Genomic DNA, 23162 nt, shown 5'->3' with positions numbered 1-23162 from the left:
TGTGTATTCACGCCACTGACTCAATACAAGTTAGAATCATGTTTGGCAGCGATTACAGCTGTGAGTCTTTCTGGGTGTGTCTCTAAGAGCTTTGCACACCTGGATTGTAGAATATTTGCACATTATTCTATTTGAAATTCTGCAAGCTCTGTCAAGTTGGTTGTTGATCATTGCTAGACAGCCATTTTCAAGTCTTGCCATTGATTTTCAAGCCAATTTAAGTCAAAAATGTAACTAGGCCACTCGGAACATTCAATGTCATCTTGGTAAGCAATTCCAGTGTATATTTGGACTTGTTTTAGGTTATTGTCCTGCTGAAAGGATAATTTGTCTCCCAGTGTCTGTTGGAAAGCAGACTGAACCAGGTTTTCCTCTAGGATTTTGCATATGCTTAGCTCTATTCCATTTCTTTTTATCCTAAAAAAACGCTCTAGTCCTTGCTGATGACAAGCATAACCATAACATGATGCAGCCACCTCCATGCTTGAAAATATGAAGAGTGGTACTCAGGGATGTGATGTACTTGCCCCAAAGATAACACTTCGTATTCAGGACATAAAGTTCATTTCTTTGCCACATTGTTTTTTTACAGTTTTAGTTTAGTGCCTTATTGCAAATATTTTTATTCTGTACGGGCTTCCTTCTTTTCACTCTGTCATTTATGTTAGTATTGCGGAGTAACTACAATGGTGTTGATTCATCATCAGTTTTCTTATATCACAGCTATTGAACTATGTAACTGTTTTAAAAACACTATTGGTCTCATGGTGAATCTCCCTGGTCCTTCTGGTTGAATCTCTGTTTGAAATTCACTGCAGAGACTGAGGGACCTTACAATCATTTGTATGTGTGGGGTACAGAGATGAGGTAGTCATTAAAAAATAATGTTAAACACTATTATTGCAACTTATTATGTGACTTGTTAAGCACATTTTTAATCCTGAAATAATGTAGGCTTGCCACAACAAAGGGGTTGAATATATTTCTAAAAACATAATTCCACTTTGACATTCTGGGGTATTGTGTGTAGGCAGTGACACATCTCAAATTAATCCATGTTTTATTCAGGCTGCAGCACAACAAAATGTGGAAAAAGTCAAGGGGTGTGAATACTTACTAAAAAGACTAGTCTTCATTTTTATCTCACAGGAAATGCACCAACAGCATCAGCAAATATTTGCAAACATGATCGGTTATGGTAATGTCGACTACTATGATCTGACTGGCATACTGCGTCTTTGGTTGTCTAGTGATGATCTAATGATGTTTCTGTAACCTACAGTATATCTCATGATATGGACCCCAGAATAGGCCTCATCAACCATGAAATGGCTAATAGGCCTTTGTAAGAGTTTCAAGATATTTTTCACTGTGGTGACTGTTCTGTAGGAATTATACAAAAAATACATATCACATCTTAATTTAAGAAGTTAATTATTTGTTTATTATTCATTTATTTAAGTATTTCTATCTCCAAGATTCACCCACCCGAAAAATATAAATTCCGGTTTATTCAAAAATGAAATGAAGGAATTGTTATTGTCCGCATCAAAGGAATGAATCAACAAAATCAAAGTGGCAATAATCATAATCATTATTACAATAATAATTAAATAATCAGAATATCCACATTCATAACAAATCCATTTACAATGGCAATACACTCTTCAATATCACTCTTCCATTAATATACACAAATCCCCGAATGTCTGTCCTTTTTAAAACAAAAAAAGAGGGGTTGGGGGACTATGGCTTGTCAAGGGGTATGACTATGTGTGACTTGTGGGGTTGAAAGTTCAAGGGTGAGGGAGGGTTGGCGAGTTGGAGGCACACTTAATAGAACTTGAAGAAATGGCTAATAACATGGTGTTACTTGCATGGAAGAGTTGCTTCACAAGTAACAGTGTGATCTGAACCAAACGTTCAGCCTGACAGAGGGGTCTATGAGAGGCAGAGTTCGGGGAACTAAATTGGAAAAATTAGATAAGGGTTGTCTGGATAAATATATAAATCTGAATGACAACCATTGCAAACATTTAATGTAGAGAAATGTAAAACTTAAATCAAATAACAACGAAGAATCATAATAGTTACAGGAATTCAAAGAAAAGGAGATGGAGGTCACTGGAAATATTATCTTAGTTATTCTATATACTGTATATGTACAAACATTGCTTGGTCACCCAAATATAATTTTTAAAAATGCCTCAGTTGATGAGAAAATGAGTGCAAGCCAGAGATTGTTTTGAGAGGCATAATTATGTGTGCAGGTGTTCAGAGGTGTCAGATTGGTCAGTGTCTGCACACAAAGTGCTTCCCAGACAGCTGTCCTTTAAATTGCCAGTGTGAACCTCTCCACTCCCCAACATTTATTCTTTGAGGAGTCAAATACGTCATTTAAGAGAGAGAGAGATTAGAGGATTGAGGAAAAAAACTGTACACCCTGCATATACAAACAAACTGTATATACACATAGACATACCATATATACACACACATATCCAGTATATACACAACAACTGTACACACACTGTATATACACACACATTCAATCACTTAAAAGGTATTAACCTCTAATCTCTCGCTCTTTTGACGTGTCATTTTTCAGTGGTCAGAGGTGAAGGAGGGCACAGGGTTTTATTTAGCTTCTGTGTCAGTGGAGTCCATACAAAGAAATCAAATGGAAGTTATACAGAAACTTGGCTCCAGAATTCGGCCTCACCACGCTGGAAAAACATGATAGACTCGCATCTGCTCCACTAAGCTTACATCAGAGACAGAAATAGGAAAACAAAAACGTGACGTTAAGGATGTCCTCTTCTAAGGAGTTTTAGATCGTCTGTAAAATGGAGAGCTCCCCAGCGATTGTCAAGTAGAAAAAACAACATCCATCCTCATATCTCTCTTCTAGGGATTACAAGAGAGAAGTGGAGGGGTACAGGTCACAGCAACGTGCAAATCATTGTGAGGGGAGCAGGTAAAACAACAGTTTGTGTTTTTATCCGTCACAATCCCAGGGCAATCGTTCTTCACAAAAGGGTAATGTTCCATAAGATTGTCTTAAGAAAAATCAGTTGATATAAAATGTATTATTTCTGGACTGTCATTAGATACTAGTCTTGTCATTATCAAGAAATAAACATTTGCGCAGGAAGATTTCCAATGAATAGTTTTTGTAGTACTATGGTAAGAATAAGCGTTATTATAGAAATATAAATCATAGCATTGTCTACATTTTTCAAAGTTTTAATTGAAGCAATATTTTGTTTTGTAGCAGTTTCACTTGTAATAGGCTGTGCATAATTAGTTTCCTTTAAATGTAAAACTAATAGAGATAAAGAAGAAAGAACAAAACCAAAACCATGGCAGATATGAACAGGAGCAGAAAAAGTCTAAAAGTGAACATAAAACGGAGGTGGGTGGTTAAGAATAGATAGAAAGAGGAATGGGTAGATAGTGGGTGGACTATAGAAAATGGTAGGAAAGAAAAATGAAAGAAATTGTGAGATCTTAGAAAAATGTTAGGAAAGAAAAATTACAGCACCTTTGAAATGCATCTTACACACAGCAGCTCTCCCGCTTTCATTTGACTTACTGCTCAATCCCAAAAGGTTTATATCATGTCAATCTGCATAGCTGTTCTTCACATGCTTGATGAGCCAACAAAACCATTTCCCGAGATTGGCACGTCTTTAAAAGAAAATCAAATATCTAATCACAAGCGTCAAATACAGATTGTCCAGCCATCCAATCAGAGAGAGAGAGAGCCCAAGTAAAGTAGGGTAAATAACACAGCAGATCCTTACATGGTTAGCTGTGGCTCTGGACTATCCTTTAGGTCAGGAGAATTGGACCAATGGCCCAACTTCTCCCTTTGTCAGCCAATCGCATCACGAGAGAGCGCTCTTGATATATGGCCAGGCCATGCGGGCTGCCCATGTTGCCTCAGCCAATTAGGTTCCAGATTGTCCTCCACGAAGCTGCGTGATTGGCTAAGGGGAGAAAAGGAAGACAGAGAGAGAAGGAACGGGGAGGTGCTTGATGAGTTGCTATCCAATCATAGCCATCCCACTAGGCACAGACGTCATTTCAACGTCTAATTTTGATGTACATTTGATTGAGTTGTCAACTAAAGTGAATTTAATCCATGTCATTGGATTTAGGTAAAAATTTGGGTGAAAAAATACTAAATTCCCTAACGTCCCTAATGAAATTCCATAACTATTAGCCTTTTTGTTTAAATGATGTGGAATCAACGTTGATTCAACCAGTTTTTGCCCAGTGGGATAGATCTTGTAATAGATGGACCAACCACTATATCAGATGGCAGGCACTCCAAAGTAGGATTAATCTCTTTGTCAGTTTGTGTTCTGCTCTGAGGCAAATATTTGTTTACCTGAGTCTCTCAATTCTGCATCTCTGAGGTATATTAATGGCAATGCTCATATATCAACCAGTGACCCTGTATAGTCCCATATCTTTACTCAATGCAGATGTAAAACCCTAGCTGCTTTAAAAGCCATTTTATTACTGATATGTTTTGGCACTCGAAAGGTAGCCACATTAGCTGACTTAACACAAGTTAACTACAACAAACTCTCCCTATTAATAATCACATTTGGTTAACTTTTAATTCAACACTCATAGCTAAATCTCTCTCATATATCTGAATCTCATCCACTTTACATTATGGCTAATCCCCTAGTACTGACCGACACAGCATTGGCGGAGGGCATTTTGACCCTATACACAAAGTGCCGAATCCTAACTTGAGATCTGCATGTTAAACTCAGACTTACTCGTAATGCATGACGCCAATGGGAGAACTGCAAAAATATAAATCAAGTTAGGATTTGGCCCTTAGTAAATTGACTCTTAATCAAATAAAAAAGTGAAATAAGACTGGTGTTGGGTTCTGCAAAACCAGGACTGTCTGAAGCATGTTAATTCACTTGAGACGCTAAGCCAGAGTAAGGAAAGTTTTCCAACTAGTTATAAAGCACCACCAGTGTGAATCTAAAAGGGCCAAAATAAACCCAAATTCACATCTAAACAAAGATTACGATGGACAAGTTACACACAAAACAAGAGGACATGACAACACAGTATATCTGAACAGTTGACAAAGCAATGAATTCCTTTTAGTGCACTGTGTAACATGTTTTAGATTTGAAATACTCTTTACTAACGATGCCCCAAACAATCTTTGTTTTCTCAAAATGTTGTTACATTAGCATTCATCATGCTCAGCTGAATGGTACGTTAACTTAAAATAGTCCCTCGAGACGACATGAAGAAAGTCTATGCCACATAAAAATTTGTCTGAGCGCTGTTTGACTACTGGCCAAAATGTCATTATCTGAGACCCAGGCACTTAAGGCTAGACTTAACTGGCTACCCCAAAATAAGAATCAAATAAATAGTTTACATGGTACTAAACAGAAAAAGCCATGACAACAATTTTGGAAGTGTACTAGGTGTTAAAAGTGACTACGTTATATGCCTGGACACTGAAGGTCCACAAATAATATCCCTTTGATATTTTCAACCACTTAAAATTGCTGGTAAACTTTTTACCTGACAAGTTTGTTATTGTCTCATTTGGTTTAAGCACCCTACTTGACCCAGCTCCCACTCCATTAAACAATTGCACACATAAGGACACGACACACACATAACAAACAAACAAAGACAAATACATTAAAGAAATAGGCTACCTTGACAATAACAGACAGAGTGAGAGAGACAGACATACAGACAGTGGGAAACATGAGAGGCAGTGCTATGACACACACACTTGATTTGGAAATGGCACTGTTTGTGTCTGTAGCACCAGTTGATCACACATAGGTTCTGAGATTGAGAAGAGAAAACATTGCACGAGTCCAGTCCACGAATGGGATGTCCCTTAATTAACACGTTTTTTGAAAACATCACACACTTTTCTTAGGCCATAGGGCATCTCTATGAAATCCCCAAAATGACACCGTATTCTGCTTGTTCTGGACTCTGCAGTTAGTCTGTATTTCAAACAGCATAGTTATTTTTGGATCTTGATTAGACTGTTTATGTACTATCATCAGTTAAAATAATCCTTCTGTAAATATCATCTCTGCCTGTTATTTGAAAACCCTGTTAAAATACACTCAAAGGCACTAAGGAAACCAGACTACAAAGCCAGATGACCACATCTCTACCAATTCAATTTGAGAGCTGGAGTTTTCAGGACAGGAAATGACTAGACCTTTATCGATGGAATTATGGGATACTACACGCATGTATATAGTAGGATGCTATTGGCTACTGAGAAGTTTTTGGGGAGTGAGACGTTATATAGTGTTTGCTTACTGTCTTTATTTGATTAAACAAACACACAAAGCAAAATCTCATATAGTCGCTTGGTTTGGGGATTAGGCCTATACCAGTGTATATGATAGGCTCTATAGTTTGATCGATTGAAACAGTACATGAGGATCCCACAATGTCAACGATAACTGAAAGGTATCATTATCTTGTCCTGCAAGACAGATACTGACCAAAGCCCAGTTTGAGCATGATGGAAATGAGGTCCATTGGAAAGCCCTTTTGTTGTCTTGTATGATAATGCTGAACGTACTGTACAGTTAAATGTACAATGACTGCTGCCCCCCACACATTTCTTCTCTCTCTGGTTTGAGTACACATAAAAGAAACGGGAAAGATTGCAGTCATCTCATCCTCCTCAAAAAAGGAAGGAAATGTGGCAAGACTTTTTTATTTGTGTCTTCTCTCTCTGATTTGGTTTAGTGTTGTTTTTGACCTGCTCCCTCTCCTCTATGCCCAGTCCTGCTGTTGCAGTGCTCTCAGTTGCCTCCGTGCTTGTCACTGGGGAGGATGTTGGGTTGACACGGAGCTCTCCATTCTGGGGTGGACTGGGGTGGAGATGAGGAGTGGGGGGAGGAGGAGGGTCTACGGGTGGGGAGGGGCCTCCATTGTCGTTCCGGGGCAAGCCAGTGGAGGAGATGCCCGAGGAAGAGATAGGGTCAGGATCAGTAGTCATCCTTCCTTCTTTTTCTCCTTCTTCTCCTCCTCCTCCTCCACCTTCAGTATTCACACAGGGGTCTGCTGAACCCAGGGAGGAATGCTGGGCCCCCTAGCAAGACAGAGAGAGGGAGGGAGAAGAGGAGTAGGAGAGGGGAGAGATGGGAGTGGGAGAAGGGGCATTCAGTGGGGGATTTGTGGCATGGACAAGGGTGTAAACGAGTCAGCCAATCCAGGAAAGAGAGAGTGAGGCAATATAAAGAGTCATATATGAAGCAGGAAATGTGGGGAGAGAAGGCAACAGGGAGGATGGAAGGAGAGGGAGTATGGGTGATATAAACAAGCAAGGAATAGTCAAATAAAAAGAGGAGGCCAGTGAAGAACAAACAGGTGGGTAGAGGAGAGAGTAAATAGGTGAATCAGTTACGAATGTAAAAAGAATAGAATGGAGGAAAAAGTGTGGGGTGATGAGGGTCCCGAAAGGAGAGGATCAAAGCAGGAGGTAAAGAAAGAAAGGATCATGTGAAAAAGCAAAGGGAGTAAGGGAGAGAGAGAAATAAGTGGCAAGGGATGGGAGGAACAACGGAGAAAGAGAGGAAAATGAGTTACAGAGCAGAAGTATGAGGTACACCAATAGAGATGGACAGCATAGGAGAGGGGATACAGTCAGAAAAAGAAAAGGTGGAAGGAATTACAATCTCGGGTTGACCAACATGTCAGAGTGTCTTGATCTTCGTATGATGCTGAGTTAGAAGGGGGTACTAGTCAGGGACGGGTGTCAAAAGGAGTCCGAGCAGTCAAGTAGAATGAGAGTTGTGTCAGTCTTAGCCAATGAGATTAATTTCAAGGAATTTCTATACATTCTAATTTGTATTATAAACTGGATGGTTCGAGCCCTGAATGCTGATTGGCTGACAACCGTGGTATATCAGACTGTATACCACGGTTATGACAAAACATTTATTTGTACTGCTCTAATTACATTGGTAACCAGTTTATAATAGCAGTAAGGCACCTCAGGGGTTTGTGGTATATGACCAATATACCCCGGCTAAGGGCTGTATCCAGGCACACTGCTTTGCGACGTGCTAAGAAAAGCCCTTAGCCGTGGTATATTGGCCATATACCACACCCCCTCGTGCCTTATTGCTTAAATATGCTGTAGTAAAGGCTTGAAAACCATGGTGACACCAAATAGTTATGACTCTATAACGTGACACAATTGTGTCACCTTAATTCATCTTACGCACATTAGAATCCATGCGCATTTCAGGTTTAGCATGGTTTTTGCTAAGCTTTCAGTCAATTGACCTTCAGTACAAAACTTTCACAGAAAGAAGAAAATAAATATAGAACAAATAGCGTTCACCGAAAGCTTAGCTAAGACCACAATAAATGTGCAGAAATTAAATATTATTTTTTCATTTCCCTTTGTCCCTTGATTCCCACACATCATTGAACCTTATAAGTACTTTAACATTTAAATAGTAATAAGTACTTTAAAATAAAACATTATAGATGATAATATTATAGTATTGCATTACTATAATAGTCTAACATGCAGATGTGTTACAGTAATTCTTAGAACTTTAGATGCGAATTGGAGAACATAATGACTAAATACTCTACAAAGCTTGTATAAGAAGCTAGCATTCAAGAGCTCTTGAATAAAATCTCAACTGTGTCTAATCCACCAATCAGAATTTCTAACCCATACCCATTGACCAATTATCAATGGATGCTCATTAATTTACCAAATCTGTAAAGCACTGGGTTGGAATTTGTAATAAGTGAATAAGTCAAAGTTTGGTTTTGCTATCTATCCTTACCTACATTGGCGCAGAATAACGTCATTGCAAATACCAGATTGATTTCAGTTATTAATTACATCAAGCTCTGAATGCAAGTCATCATGTTCAGTCCTGTTCAGTACAGTCTGTGTTGGAGCAGTAGGAAAGAAAACAGCTGGGTTATTGGCACTGATGGAGGTTGTGTTAGATTGAGGAAATGGTGTTTAATGTATCCAAGTAAAAACAGGAATGTGGAATCATTTAAAAGCTTTCTACACGAATAGAAGAATCTGAATTGACATTTACACTACTGAGATGCCAATACCTTTCCTCAAATGTGTAATAACTTCATTGAACAATAAGGACTAAAGACCATTCATATGATTGTACCAAGGAGTATGAAGTCTTAAGATGTGAACGATGCACTGGAGAAGTGAAAGTCAGATAAAAATGTATTTCAAGAGGGTTTTATGATCTGCATCTAGTACAGAAATTAGTTGAAACAGGCCATTTGATTTCAAAACGAATTAGCATTAAATATCAGGGTGGGTGTGTCCATTGTGTGTAGCACATGTTTCCATCTCTAGAAAGAGAACAAAAAAATTACCTCCAAAAAGTGGAATTGAACTGGCAGACCTTTTCTCTTCTCACTCAGAACCTTGTAAAGCACACGGCGATAACCAATTTCAACAGATATTACCGTTAGCATACATGCTAATCCCATTCCCTACTTGGTGCTCGCAACAGTAACAGGAAATGTGTTATGGAAACAAGTGGAACAAGTGGTATTTCTCTACCAGTGCTGGATTACTTTCAAACCAGTTCTACAAAAATTACTACAAACCCTTTCACATTATTTATCCAAGTTTAGCCAGACCTGCCAATACAACTGAGAAAATTGTGCAAATATTTTATGATAAGAAAGTTAGATAGCCAACCTATGCTAATAAAAGAAGCAGCGATCCAATCAACTTAACAAACGTGCATCACTCACTGTTAAAGATCCATATGTGCAGAGTTTGCTTACTTGAACAACTTGGTGTTTATATTTGTACAAAAGCTGCAACTAATAAAAGTTAGGAAATTGTAGACAAAAACAACACATAGCGGATGAATTGTGCAATGTTAAGTGCGTTGTTAGTATGCTTTGGTACACAATTCTCAAATGTTCTTAATCAGCAACATGAATAGGAAATGCAATTTCTGTTTCAAACTAGGCATATCATTGTGGAAATTAGACGTACAAACCAACCAAATATTCCATAACAGTAGTATATGACTGACATACATATAAAAAGACACTAGACAACTCTCCAAGTATGACCCAGAGCAAAAAGAACAACAATAGAGTACTGGCGACACACTTGATCAAACTCACAATGACAATACATGAACATTGGATCAACTTATGTGCTCAGGTGCCATATACATACAGTACACATACACACAGGAATATATAAACACACTCTCAAAGAAACACACACATTGACATATCTGCACACCAGTTGTTAATTTTCAGGGAAGGATTATGTCAGATACGGAGATTTCCCATAATTCCCGTCATTTATTTGGGGGAGTGGTGGGAGGGAAGATGAGTCGAATTGAATGGATATGTTGATGACTCACCGGTACGTGTTCCTCTGTGAGACACGTGCGGTGTGTGTGAGTGAGTTTGTGTTGATTTGAGCAGGGGTATTGTTCTATATGGATGTAGTCAGTTACCTTGTTGATATTGGTTCTTGGAATAGTGCCTACTTATATGTAGTACTGCAGCAGAGCCATCAGTGTTTGTACATGTACCTAATATAGTATCTGTGAATTGTCAAGCTGTTTGTCATAACTAGAACTAACTATGGCCTGGATTCAATCAGATCGAGCATTAACCATCGTTAACCAGTGTTGGCTGACATCTGCATAGCAAATGTTTTATTATCCCTACCGCGTTAGACGTTCATGAGCTGACATATCGGTGAGTGTGTGCTCTTGTCCGTCACAAACCATTCCCTTCCTATTATCCCTACCGCGTTAGAAGTTCAAAACGGCGCTAGAAATTGTAGGCTCTATCGATGTTAGAAATAATGACTCTCAAATGTAATGTCAATCCATTGATGTTAGGCTATAAATCTCTCCCATTAGCCTATCAATCTAATTTGAGTGTTTGATTGGTAACGCGGCTGCATAAATATCTAATGCGACTGCATGGAATTTGTCGGATTACGTTGGGTGTGGTTTTGTTGCTTCTTGTGGATTTGACAACTCTAACGCAGTTCCGAGACCGCCAAAACAACGGCTATTCGGCTGTCAATCTGATAGAATATAGCCCTAAGTATATATTATTACCATCTATATTCTGATCAAACAGTTCGCTTATCATACCAAAACAACACAGGGAATTGAAAGAAAAAAGTAGTGGAGAGATGAACAAGGATGAAGGATGTGAAGAAGGATGAAGGACTTGCAAGGTTTTGCAAATGCCAACATTTGATAATAGTGGAGCATTGAAATGGAGCATTGAATTAAACAGCTGAACATTTCGATGCATTTCGGTCAGGAATTCTACCATTGATGCTGGAGTTTTATGGTTTGAATTCAGAGGGTAAGCAATTTACCTAATGCAAAGAGTTACATGTTCAGGAAGTCTCCGTATATGACTGAATTTGTGCAAATAATGTTTGCATATTTGTCTGAGTGATGTAAGAGTCACATACATTAATGTATACACTATGAGTATTTTAAATCTGTACAATACATAAATCCAAATGTCCGATATATAGTGCTACACTGTACAGTGCCTACGGAAAGTATTCAGACCCCTTGACTTTTTCCACATTTTGTTATGTTGCAGACTTATTCTAAAATTGATTAAATTGTTTTTTCCCCTCATCAATCTACACTCAATACCCTATAATGACAAAGCAAAAACGTTTTTTTATGAAACATTTTTTTTTAAACGAAAATCACATTTGAATAAGTATTCAGATTACACCCACGAGTCTTCTTGGGTATGACGCTACAAGCTTGGCACACCTGTATTTGGGGAGTTTCTCCCATTCTTCTCTGCAGATCTTCTCAAGCTCTGTCAGGTTGGAATGGGAGCATTGCTGCACAGCTATTTTCAGGTCTCTCCAGAGATGTTCGATCGGATTCATGTCCGGGTTCTGGCTGGGCCACTCAGGGACATTCAGAGACTTGTCCCGAAGCCACTTCTGCGTTGTCTTGGCTGTGTGCTTATGGTTATTGTCCTGTTGGAAGGTGAACCTTCGCCCCAGTCTGAGATCCTGAGTACTCTGGAGCAGGTTTTTGTCAAGGATTTCTCTGTACTTTGCTCAGTTCATCTTTGCCTCAATCTTGACTAGTCTCCCACTCCCTGCCGCTGAAACACATTGCCACAGCATGACGCTACCACCATGCTTCACCTTAGGGATGGTGCCAGGTTTGTCCAGACGTGACGCTTGGCATTCAGGCAAAAGAGTTCGATCTTGATTTCATCAGACCAGACAATGTTGTTTCTCATGGTCTGAGGCAGGCTGTCATGTGCCTTTTACTGTGGAGGGGGCTTCCGTCTGGCCACTCTACCATAAAGGTCTGATTGGTGGAATGCTGCAGAGATAGTTGTCCTTCTGGAAGATTTTCCCATCTCCACAGAGGAACTCTAGAGCTCTGTCAGAGTGACAATCGGGTTCTTGGTCACCTCCCTGACCAAGGCCCTTCTCCCCCGATTGCTCAGTTTGGCCGGGTGGCCAGCACTAGGAAGAGTCTTGGTGGGTCCAAACTTCTTCCATTTAAGAATGATGGAGGCCACTGTGTTCTTGGGGACCTTCAATGCTGCAGAAATGTTTTGGTACTTTTCCCAGATCTGTGCCTCGACACAATCCTGTCTCGGAGCTCTACGGACAATTCCTTCGACATCAAGGCTTGTTTTTTTCTCTAACATGTACTGTCATTTCGAGTTTCATAGCAAAGGGTCTGAAGACTTATGCAAATGTTTTAATGTTTTTAATGTTTTATACATTTGCACAAATTTCTAAACCTGTTTTCGTTTTGTCATTATGGGGTATTTTGTGCAGATTGCTGAGGATTAAACATGTTTTTTTTTTTAAATCAAGGCTGTAACGTAACAAAATGTAGAAAAGGTCAAGGGGTCTGAATACTTTCCAAAGGCACTGTCCAGCTTGACCTCATAGACTAGATGTGAAAGTTAACAAAAATCTGGTACTCTCAAATTAGTATGATATGTTAGGTTTGGTATGGTTACGTCAGGCCGAAGGTTATTTAAGGCAAACATTAAAGGAGGGTAGTTGGTCGGGGTAGATGGTTGAGCGTATACTGTGAGGGAAAAAAGTATTTGATCCCCTGCTGATTTTGTATGTTTGCCCACTGACAAAGAAATGATCAGTCTATAATTTTAATGGTAGGTTTATTTGAAGTGAGCGACAGAATAACAACAAAAAAATCCAGAAAAATGCATGTCAAAAATGTTATAAATTGATTTGCATTTTAATGAGGGAAATAAGTATTTGACCCCTCTGCAAAACATGACTTAGTACTTGGTGGCAAAACCCTTGTTGGCAATCACAGAGGTCAGACGTTTCTTGTAGTAGGCTACCAGGTTTGCACACATCTCAGGAGGGATTTTGTCCCACTCCTCTTTGCAGATCTTCTCCAAGTCATTAAGGTTTCGAGGCTGACGTTTGGCAACTCGAACCTCCAGCTCCCTCCACAGATTTTCTATAGGATTAAGGTCTGGAGACTGGCTAGGCCACTCCAGGACCTTAATGTGCTTCTTCTTGAGCCACTCCTTTGTTGCCTTGGCCGTGTGTTTTGGGTCATTGTCATGCTGGAATACCCATTCACGACCCATTTTCAATGCCCTGGCTGAGGGAAGGAGGTTCTCACCCAAGATTTGACGGTGCATGGCCCCGTCCATCGTCCCTTTGATGTGGTGAAGTTGTCCTGTCCCCTTAGCAGAAAAACACCCCCAAAGCATAATGTTTCCACCTCCATGTTTGACGGTGGGGATGGTGTTCTTGGGGTCATAGGCAGTATTCCTCCTCCTCCAAACACGGCGAGTTGAGTTGATGCCAAAGAGCTCCATTTTGGTCTCATCTGACCATAACACTTTCACCCAGTTGTCCTCTGAATCATTCAGATGTTCATTGGCAAACATCAGACGGGCATGTATATGTGCTTTCTTGAGCAGGGGGACCTTGCGGGCGCTGCAGGATTTCAGTCCTTCACGGCGAAGTGTGTTACCAATTGTTTTCTTGGTGACTATGGTCCCAGCTGCCTTGAGATCATTGACAAGGTCCTCCCGTGTAGATCTGGGCTGATTCCTCACCGTTCTCATGATCATTGCAACTCCACGAGGTGAGATCTTGCATGGAGCCCCAGGCCGAGGGAGATTGACAGTTCTTTTGTGTTTCTTCCATTTGCAAATAATCGCACCAACTGTTGTCACCTTCTCACCAAGCTGCTTGGCGATGGTCTTGTAGCCCATTCCAGCCTTGTGTAGGTCTACAATCTTGTCCCTGACATCCTTGGAGAGCTCTTTGGTCTTGGCCATGGTGGAGAGTTTGGAATCTGATTGATTGATTGCTTCTGTGGACAGGTGTCTTTTATACAGGTAACAAACTGAGATTAGGAACACTCCCTTTAAGAGTGTGCTCCTAATCCCAGCTCGTTACCTGTATAAAAGACACCTGGGAGCCAGAAATCTTTCTGATTGAGAGGGGGTCAAATACTTATTTCCCTCATTAAAATGCAAATCAATGTATCACATTTTTGACATGCGTTTTTCTGGATTTTTTGTTGTTGTTATTCTGTCTCTCACTGTTCAAATAAACCTACCATTAAAATTATAGACTGATAATTTCTTTGTCAGTGGGCAAACGTACAAAATCAGCAGGGGATCAAATACTTTTTTCCCTCACTGTAGCTACTTTGCAACTACATAGCATGTTAGCTAACCCTTCCTCTGCTCTTTCACCTTACTCCTGACCTTAACCTTAACCCCTAGCCTAACTAACATTAGCCACCTAGCTAACGTTAGGGTTAGCCACCTACTTATAACGTTAGCCACAACAAACTGGAATTCTTAACATATCATACATATTGCAAATTTGCAGCATATTTTATGAATTGTAATATATCATACGAAATGGATGATGGACATCCACATATTAATACATGCCATATCAAACATAACGATCATACTAATTTGAGTGTCCCAGATTTTTGTTTACTATGTTATGTCTACCCCTGACTCTGGGTTGATATTTCAGCTCCAGCATTTATTGATTTTATATTACAGTAAAGCTCGAAATTATTCAAATTGCTGTTGACAAAATCAAAATAACCAAAATAATGTGAACAATAGGTAAAGAAAGAAAGACTATTGCTGTTGATAATACGTGTGATTTTCTGTATAAGACATGTCTGTGTAAGTCAATAAGTACTTCTGTTGGTGCTGCATACGGTCAGTGACGCACATACAGTACAGTGGAGGAATCAAAGTGAAGAGGCAGAATGTATGGATGGAGAGAGGCAGTACCACTGATGTGTATGCTGGTTGGTTTATTACCTTTGTACTCGGGGTGGAACGGGCGCGAGACGGGGCTGGACTAGGATGGATTGGCGCCTCCCCTAAGAGAAATCACCGTATCTCATCAACACAGGAGAAGAGGAGAGGAACGATAGAGAAAAGGAGGAGAGGAGAGGCTAGGCATGTGTGCACTGAAGAAAGTAAAAGGTAGAAGTTGGGTGTTGAGGGTTGAGGAGCATTAGGGATACTCAACGCCCACAGGACACACACAAACACACACCACCATTCGCGCCAACACAAACCCAGCAGCCTGAAAGCACAAGAGGGCCCAACATGTCAACCAAGTCTGCATGCTGAGGAAGCAAACCAAGGCTGTTGATACACACATGCAGCAGTAAAGATGGTAAGTTGCCATCTTGTGCAAGCCAGAACGTGAGGCAGCTTGATGTACAAGTACACCCTCTGGACATGATGCTACTCTATCGCAGGGCCATAGCCCCCAACCTATCTCCTTAATGCTGAGCCAAGCAGAGACACACTGGGTCCCGTTTTTAGTCTTTGTAATGACTCGGCCGGGGATCGAACTCCCAACCTTCCAATCTCAGGGCGGACACTAACAACAAGGACACTGAGTTGGTTTAGCAGTAAAGATAGCTGCATTTTAAATCAAGCTAAATGTTATTCATTGATCCAAAGACTGAAAAGTCTTGTCCAGAAAAATGGTATCTCTGATCTCCTCTGAAGCTGAGGGGTTAGAAGTTGAGGCAAAAGGTCATGCTACTGCTAACATGCAGTAAACATTGGCAAAAGTAATAAACACCACTATTACTGCAACAAGGAATAAATAGTATTAAAAAACAGAGTTAAACAATATAAATATGCATACACATGTAAAAAAGGTTGAATGACACATAACACACTTAAACACATACAAGGTTATAGAGACAGTAGATAACTGATGTGATAGAGATAACCATGTAAAGTGAGACATGCATTATATTCACAATGATGCATGGAACATATAACATTAAGTTGGAGAGGATATGTACAGTACAACATCCAAATGATGATGTATTTGTTATGAGTCATTACAAGGACAGGTTGATCTACTGTACTTTCAAGAGTCCTACCACTAGTTGCTGCCTACAGGTGTAATATCTTAATTGGACCAGTTTCTCACAGCAGGAAAATAATCCTGCACCAACAGGAATGTGGATAATAATTAACGGATATGTTTGTAGGGGTTGATACATTTTTCAATAGGGCAAATCAAGTCAAACATTTTAAAGTGGAAATTACAAACGTTTGAAGCTTTTTAAACCCTCAAATACAAAGAAGTTAGCATTTCCTGCTGAACAGGAAAATTCTGTTACAACAGAGTGATCAAATTAAGATAAAACATTTGTATAAACAGTAGTAATAAAAACTCAAGCAATATTATTAAATTAACTTATTTAATCAAGTTTGACAATGAAATCCCATTAAAACCAGATATTTAGTAGAGAGGGGGTGGAGGTATTCTCAACATAATGCTATAGGAATATGAATCCACAAATTCCACGTAAAAAGCTGAAAGCAGAGTGAACTGCCCACTGTTGGGATAATAAAGATAACGTGAACATGAACCCTATGAGTCACCGACACCCCCACCTAGACACCCAGCATTAAACACTTGTTGCTGCCATGGCGATGGACAAGTGATTGTATGGTAGCCAGCTCACTGCAAATAGTGACAGATATTGGAAACGCAATCATTAAAACATGCCGACATGCTCTGCTTGGGCATAGCCATGATGGGAATGTAATGGTACACAAACAATTACCCCACAACAATTTATGGCTTCCTTTTATAATCTTCTTGACTATAACCTTCAGAACAATGGAGATACACAGAAATGTCCGTGTGGTTGCATGACAATGGACAATTAACATGAGAAAAAAGAAAACCTAGGTGGAATCATGACATGTAAATAATGAATGGCACCAGAAGTTCCATGTTGGACTGCTGTGATTTGATACTGTGTCTAGGAAGAGACCCAAACAGCTTCATGTTGGATAGCAAATCTGCCTCTTTCAGCTTGGAAACAAAACCAATGTCAAGATGGATGCCCAGCCTTGAACGCTCCTACAACCACTTGGGAAGAGCTACTCAAACTGTATCTCTCAGCCCTCAGAAAGAACCAATAGATTCCAATTCCATGACACTCCCTCAACTACATGTCAACCACAGACTGGCCACGTTCGACCGAGTGGAACCAGCGCGAGCGCAAAACTCTGGTCTGCTGCTTGTCTGGCAACTGAACACAACGCCATGCATCGCTGGACGGCTTTACACCCTTTCAACCACAGTTTCAGCCTTTCTGGCTAATCTCTCCCTCTCCCTCCCTTCCTCTCCCCCTCCCTCCCTCCCTCTCTCTCTCTCTCTCTGGGGGAGCTGTGTACTGAATGGAGAAATAACAGGAGAGACGCATTAAATCACTGCTCACTCGAGGAAGCGTGGCTGAAGCCCTGACCGTTCGACACCTTGCAGGGGTGCTGCGTTCAGCTGCATTCTTATCTGGGACATAGTGGGAGCACTGTCTGTTCACACCGCTCAAACTTTCTGCATTTGTTTTTATCGCTGCATGTCAGAAAATGTCTGTTGCCTCTATTGAGCCTGATTTGACTCGGATTGGGATAAAGAAGTTTGGATTGGGGAAGTGGCTGTGTGGGACTCAGTGAAGCTTGAGCGTACGTGTCATGTTGTTTGCAAGAGACATTGTGGTTTGACACATACTCACTGTCTCTCTCGCTCGCTCTTTTACACACACACACACACACACACACACACACACAAATCTGGCATGTCTTTGCAGCATGACTCATGATTGAGGGTGGGCTTGACCGGTTTGACAGGAGATGATTGGTGGCTGGCTAAAAGCATGGACCGAGAGACATTGAGTGTGGATGCTGGAGACGTTGTCGGCCTGACAAACTAACTCATCCTCAGGACTAAAACTGTTCAATAGTCGTGTATTATGTCTGTCTTGCATTTGTGTTAGACTAGACTGGTAACACAACTTGACGTTGACATGCTCAGTCTGAATAATCGGGATGAAGGAGTTTGGATTGGGGAAGCGATTGGGTGGGACTCATCTTCTGGTGGAACAGGGATTTGATTTAAACGAATGAAAGAAGCTTGAGCATATATCTGTGATGTCGTTTGCAAGAGACATTGGGGTTTGGCACACTGTCTCTCTTTCACACACACACACACACACACATTGAAAGCTGGTATGTCTTTGCAGCATGACTCATGCTTGAGGGCGGGCCTGACCAGTTTGATAGGAGATGAGTGGCTGGCTAAAAGCATGGACCGTGAGACATTGAGTGTGGATGCTGGAGACGTTGTCGGCCTGACAAACTAACTCATCCTCAAGACCAAAACTGTTCAATAGTCGTGTATTATGTCTTGCATTTGTGTTGGAGTGGTAATACAACTTGACTTAATACATATAGTTCACACAAAGTTGATAGACGTGTCTGAGATGTACAGTTATCACAGACGCTGATTTGATTACAACCCGGATGTGGTCAGACATAATATAAACAGATTGATTGAGAGACAGACACAAGATGTAAACAGACGTTCTTTGACCTTCAAAGCACCTAAACGGATTGACAGACAAATGACAGTCTTACCCAAACCCAAGGACTTGTCTAGACAAAATAAGGGACAAATCAACAAAGAGATGAAAACAGAGAAGGATAGAGAGAAAGACACAGGCCATCCTACAGACATGGCGACCGGAAGAAGAAAATCACAGACCTGATCGGCGAAGACCCTAACGTTAGCTTTTGGCGGCTCAACCACGGCTCCTCCCCTTATCTCATCCTCCACAGCCATAAGTCTGAGAGAGAGAGAGAGAGAGAGAGAGAGAGAGAGGAGAGAGAGAGAGAGAGAGCGAGAGTTCAAACAGTTGTGAGAGAATTGTGAGTTAACTAGAAACTAAGTAGCTAAGTGTAATGCGTAAGGCTTATAAAGACTATCCAGGTGCAAGCTGGATCTGTCATTGCCCTGAAAAACATTGACATGTCAATTATACCCATTACCTGGTCTATAGTAGTGTTGTTAAAACCTCTGGTAGCCAAATTATAATCTATTCATCCAATGCTGTAACTGTTTAACATACACTGCTCCAGTAATACGAGGAAGCATTTTTGAGGCAGTTGAAGTGCATATTTCCATGTTCCCCAAGGAATTCAGCATGATGTGTCTATCCAATTCAGGGTGTTTTCCAATGTAATCATGCCTAATGATGTCTAGATTGTGGTGTTTTGCCGGTCATCGTGTTCTGAATGGGGTTTAATTAGTAATACATCCTCATGGAATAGTTGAACTGACAACATGATAGAGATTCCAAATCCTTGTTATAACCATTTCAAAAGAGTCAGCTTGCAGGGATATTTGGAAGCTTATTGCTACAGTCTCCATAGGACATTTTTCTTGCCGTGCAAATTCACATTTAGACACGATTACTCAGCATCAGAACTCTTTCCCAGAGAAGGGTACATGGATCATTAAATACTTGCCTCTGGAATTTCAAGATCTGGGTCATTCAAGGCAATGGTTCTGATATTTTCTTCAACAGACACAAAAGGTGAAGGATGAATTAAAAGTCACTGCAATCATGAAGTCAAATCCAAGATGGCGATCAGCTGTTTGGTGATGGAGATTCAATGAACAAGGGTACATATGACATCCTAATGTCACGATCGTCATAATGAGCGGACCAAGGCGCAGCGTGAGTATAGTTCCACATATTTTTAATCTCCGTGAAACAAACAAAACAATAAAGAAACAACGAAACGTGAAGTCATGACGTGCACACAGGCAACCAAACAAACAATATCCCACAAAACACAGGTGGGGAAATGGCTACCTAAATATGATCCCCAATCAGAGGCAACGATAAACAGCTGCCTCTTATTGGGAACCATATTAGCACCAACATAGAAATAGACATACTAGATCACCCACTAGTCATGCCCTGACCTACTACACCATAGACAGTACACAGTACACCCCCCCCCCCCAAAGGTGCGGACTCTGGCTGCAAAACCTGAAACCAAATGGGGAGGGGGGGGTGATTAGTGTCGGTGGCGGCTCCGGTGCAGGTCGTAGCCCCCGCCCAGACCCCGGATCCGGCCATCGCGCCGGGCTGAACACTGTGCCTGGACTGGGCATCGGCACAAAGGAGGACTCCGGCCATGGAGCTGGGTTGGACGCCGTGCCTGGACTGGGCACCGGCGCAGAGGAAGGCGCTAGCCTTTGAGCTGGACTGGACGCCGTGCCTGGACTGACCACCGGCGCAGAAGAAGGCTCCGGCCATGGAGGAGGACTGGACGCCGTGCCTGGAAACTCCGGACCGGGAACCGTCGCCGGAAGCTCCGGACCGGGAACCGTCGCCGGAAGCTCCGGACCGGGAACCGTCGCCGGAAGCTCCGGACCGGGAACCGTCGCCGGAAGCTCCGGACCGGGAACCGTCGCCGGAAGCTCCGGACCGGGAACCGTCGCCGGAATCTCTGGACTGAGAATGCGCACTGGAGGCCTAGTGCGTGGAGCCGGTACAGGTAGCACCGGACTGGTGACACGCACTTCAGGGCGAGTGCGGGGAATAGGCACAGGACGTACCGGACTGGGGAGGCGCACTGGAGGCCTGATGCGTGGAGCCGGTACAGGTGGCACCGGACTGGTGACACGCACTTCAGGACGAGTGCGAGGAGCAGGCACAGGACGTACCGGACTGGGGACATGCACTTCAGGGCGAGTGCGAGGAGCAGGCACAGGACGTACCGGACTGGGGACACGCACTTCAGGGCGAGTGCGAGGAGCAAGCACAGGACGTATCGGACTGGGGAGACGCACTGGAGGCCTGATGCGTGGGGCCGGCACAGGTTGCACCGGACTGGTGACACGCTCTTCAGGGCGAGTGCGAGGAGCAGGCACAGGATGTACCAAACTGGGGAGGCGCACTGGAGGCCAGATGCGTGGAGCCGACACAGGTTTCACCAGACTGCTAACCGGATCTTCTGGTCGAATGTTGAGCAGAACACACTTGCACAACATCTCTCTCATCTCTCTCTCTCCCCCAACTTCTCCATTGCCTCCCTGACAGTCTCTGGCTCTACCCGCGGCTCAGCCGCCAGCTCCATGTGCCCCCCCCCCCCAAAAAAAAATCTTGGGGTTTCTGTGGCCGTGGTCTGACGACACGCTGCTCCAGAGTTTGCCATTCGGGCTCTGGCACTCTCCTTGGCTCGACCGGCCACCCCTTGTGCCCCCCCCCCCAAAAAAACTTGGGGTTGTCCTTGGGCTTTCTGTGGCCGCGAATCCTGGCGTTGTCACTGTCCTCCATTATTACCTTCCGTCTGCTGCCAAGGAAGTGTTTCGCATCCACCCATCACTTCTTCCCATGTCCAAAACTCCTTTACCTGGTGAACACGCTGCTTGGTCCTGGTTTGGTGGGATATTCTGTCACGATCGTCGTAATGAGCGGACCAAGGCGCAGCGTGAGTATAGTTCCACATATTTTTAATCTCCGTGAAACAAACAAAACAATAAAGAAACAATGAAACGTGAAGTCATGACGTGCACACAGGCAACCGAACACAAACAATATCCCACAAAACACAGGTGGGGAATTGTCTACCTAAATATGATCCCCAATCAGAGGCAACGATAAACAGCTGCTTCTAATTGGGAACCATATTAGCACCAACATAGAAATAGACATACTAGATCACCCCCTAGTCACGCCCTGACCTACTACACCATAGAGAACCAAGGGCTTTTCTATGGTCAGGGCGTGACACCTAACTCCTACCTGGTCAATATTTCTGAGGTAATGAAATTCTTCTGCTTTGCTCATTATAGATTTCATTGTATTCAATCTTATCACATCTACTTTCCACCTGAATGACATGGTTGTTTTCATTTAAAGTCATCCAGAAAAGCTGTGAAAAATTGCTGACAAAGTGGATGAACTTCAGAGTGTTAAACTCCTGAGATGAACAGAATGCTGAGAGAGGACTAATTACACAAAAGGAATGACACATTTATATACAGTGCCTTCAAAAAGTATTCACACCCCTTGACTTTTTCCACATTTAAAATGGATTACATTGAGATTGTGTGTCACTGGCTGGGGTTACCCCATAATGCCCCATAATGTCAAAGTGGAATTATGTTTTTAGACATGTTTACAAATGAATTAAAAATGAAAAGCTGAAATGTCTTGAGTCAATAAGTATTCAACCCCTTTGTTATGGCAAGCCTAAATAAGTTCAGGAGTAAAAATGTGCTTAAGAAGTCGCATAATAAGTTACATGGACTCACGGTGTGCAATAATAGTGCTTAACAAGATGTTTGAATGACTACCTCATTTCTGTACCCCACACATACAGATAAGTTGTGCAGTAAATATCAAACACAGATTCAACCACAAAGACCAGGGAGGTTTTTCAATGCCTCACAAAGAGGGGCACCTATTGGTAGATGGTTTAAAAAAAAAAAGCAGACATTGAATATCCCTTTGAGTATGTTTAAGTTATTAATTACACTTTGGACGGAGTATCAATACACCCAGTCACTACAAAGATACAGGCATCCTTCCTAACTCAGTTGCCGGAGAGGAAGGAAACCGCTCAGGGATTTCACGATGAGGCCAACAGTGACTTTAAAACAGTTATAGTTTAAAGACTGTGATAAGCGAAAACAGACTGGATCAACAACATACAATAAAACTGGCCAAAAATGTGGCAAAGAAATTAAC

At 41.7% G+C, this 23162-nt stretch overlaps 1 protein-coding gene across 4 annotated transcripts in view; it reads right to left on the bottom strand.

The window, feature by feature from the left end:
• Positions 1 to 1421: 1421 nt before the first annotated feature.
• Positions 1422 to 23162, bottom strand: part of LOC106605281 (ras/Rap GTPase-activating protein SynGAP-like) — a 111169-nt gene continuing 89428 nt past the window's right edge. For 3 of the 4 annotated variants that reach the window (XM_082975322.1, XM_082975319.1, XM_082975321.1), the window contains 3 exons: positions 19160 to 19241; positions 15391 to 15452; positions 1422 to 3992 (listed from right to left, as the gene is read on the bottom strand). In XM_082975322.1, coding sequence (XP_082831448.1) covers positions 3878 to 3992; positions 15391 to 15452; positions 19160 to 19241 — 259 coding nt within the window. In that variant the 3' untranslated portion in view covers positions 1422 to 3877. Of the gene's footprint in view, positions 7133 to 15390; positions 15453 to 19159; positions 19242 to 23162 lie in introns of all 4 variants that reach the window. The other variant, XM_082975320.1, reaches the window with a different exon arrangement.

Source organism: Salmo salar, chromosome 05 (assembly GCF_965601325.2).
Source record: "Salmo salar chromosome 05, fSalSal1, whole genome shotgun sequence".
In the NCBI taxonomy this organism is placed as follows: domain Eukaryota; kingdom Metazoa; phylum Chordata; class Actinopteri; order Salmoniformes; family Salmonidae; genus Salmo; species Salmo salar.
This window is presented reverse-complemented; position numbering and strand designations above follow the sequence as displayed.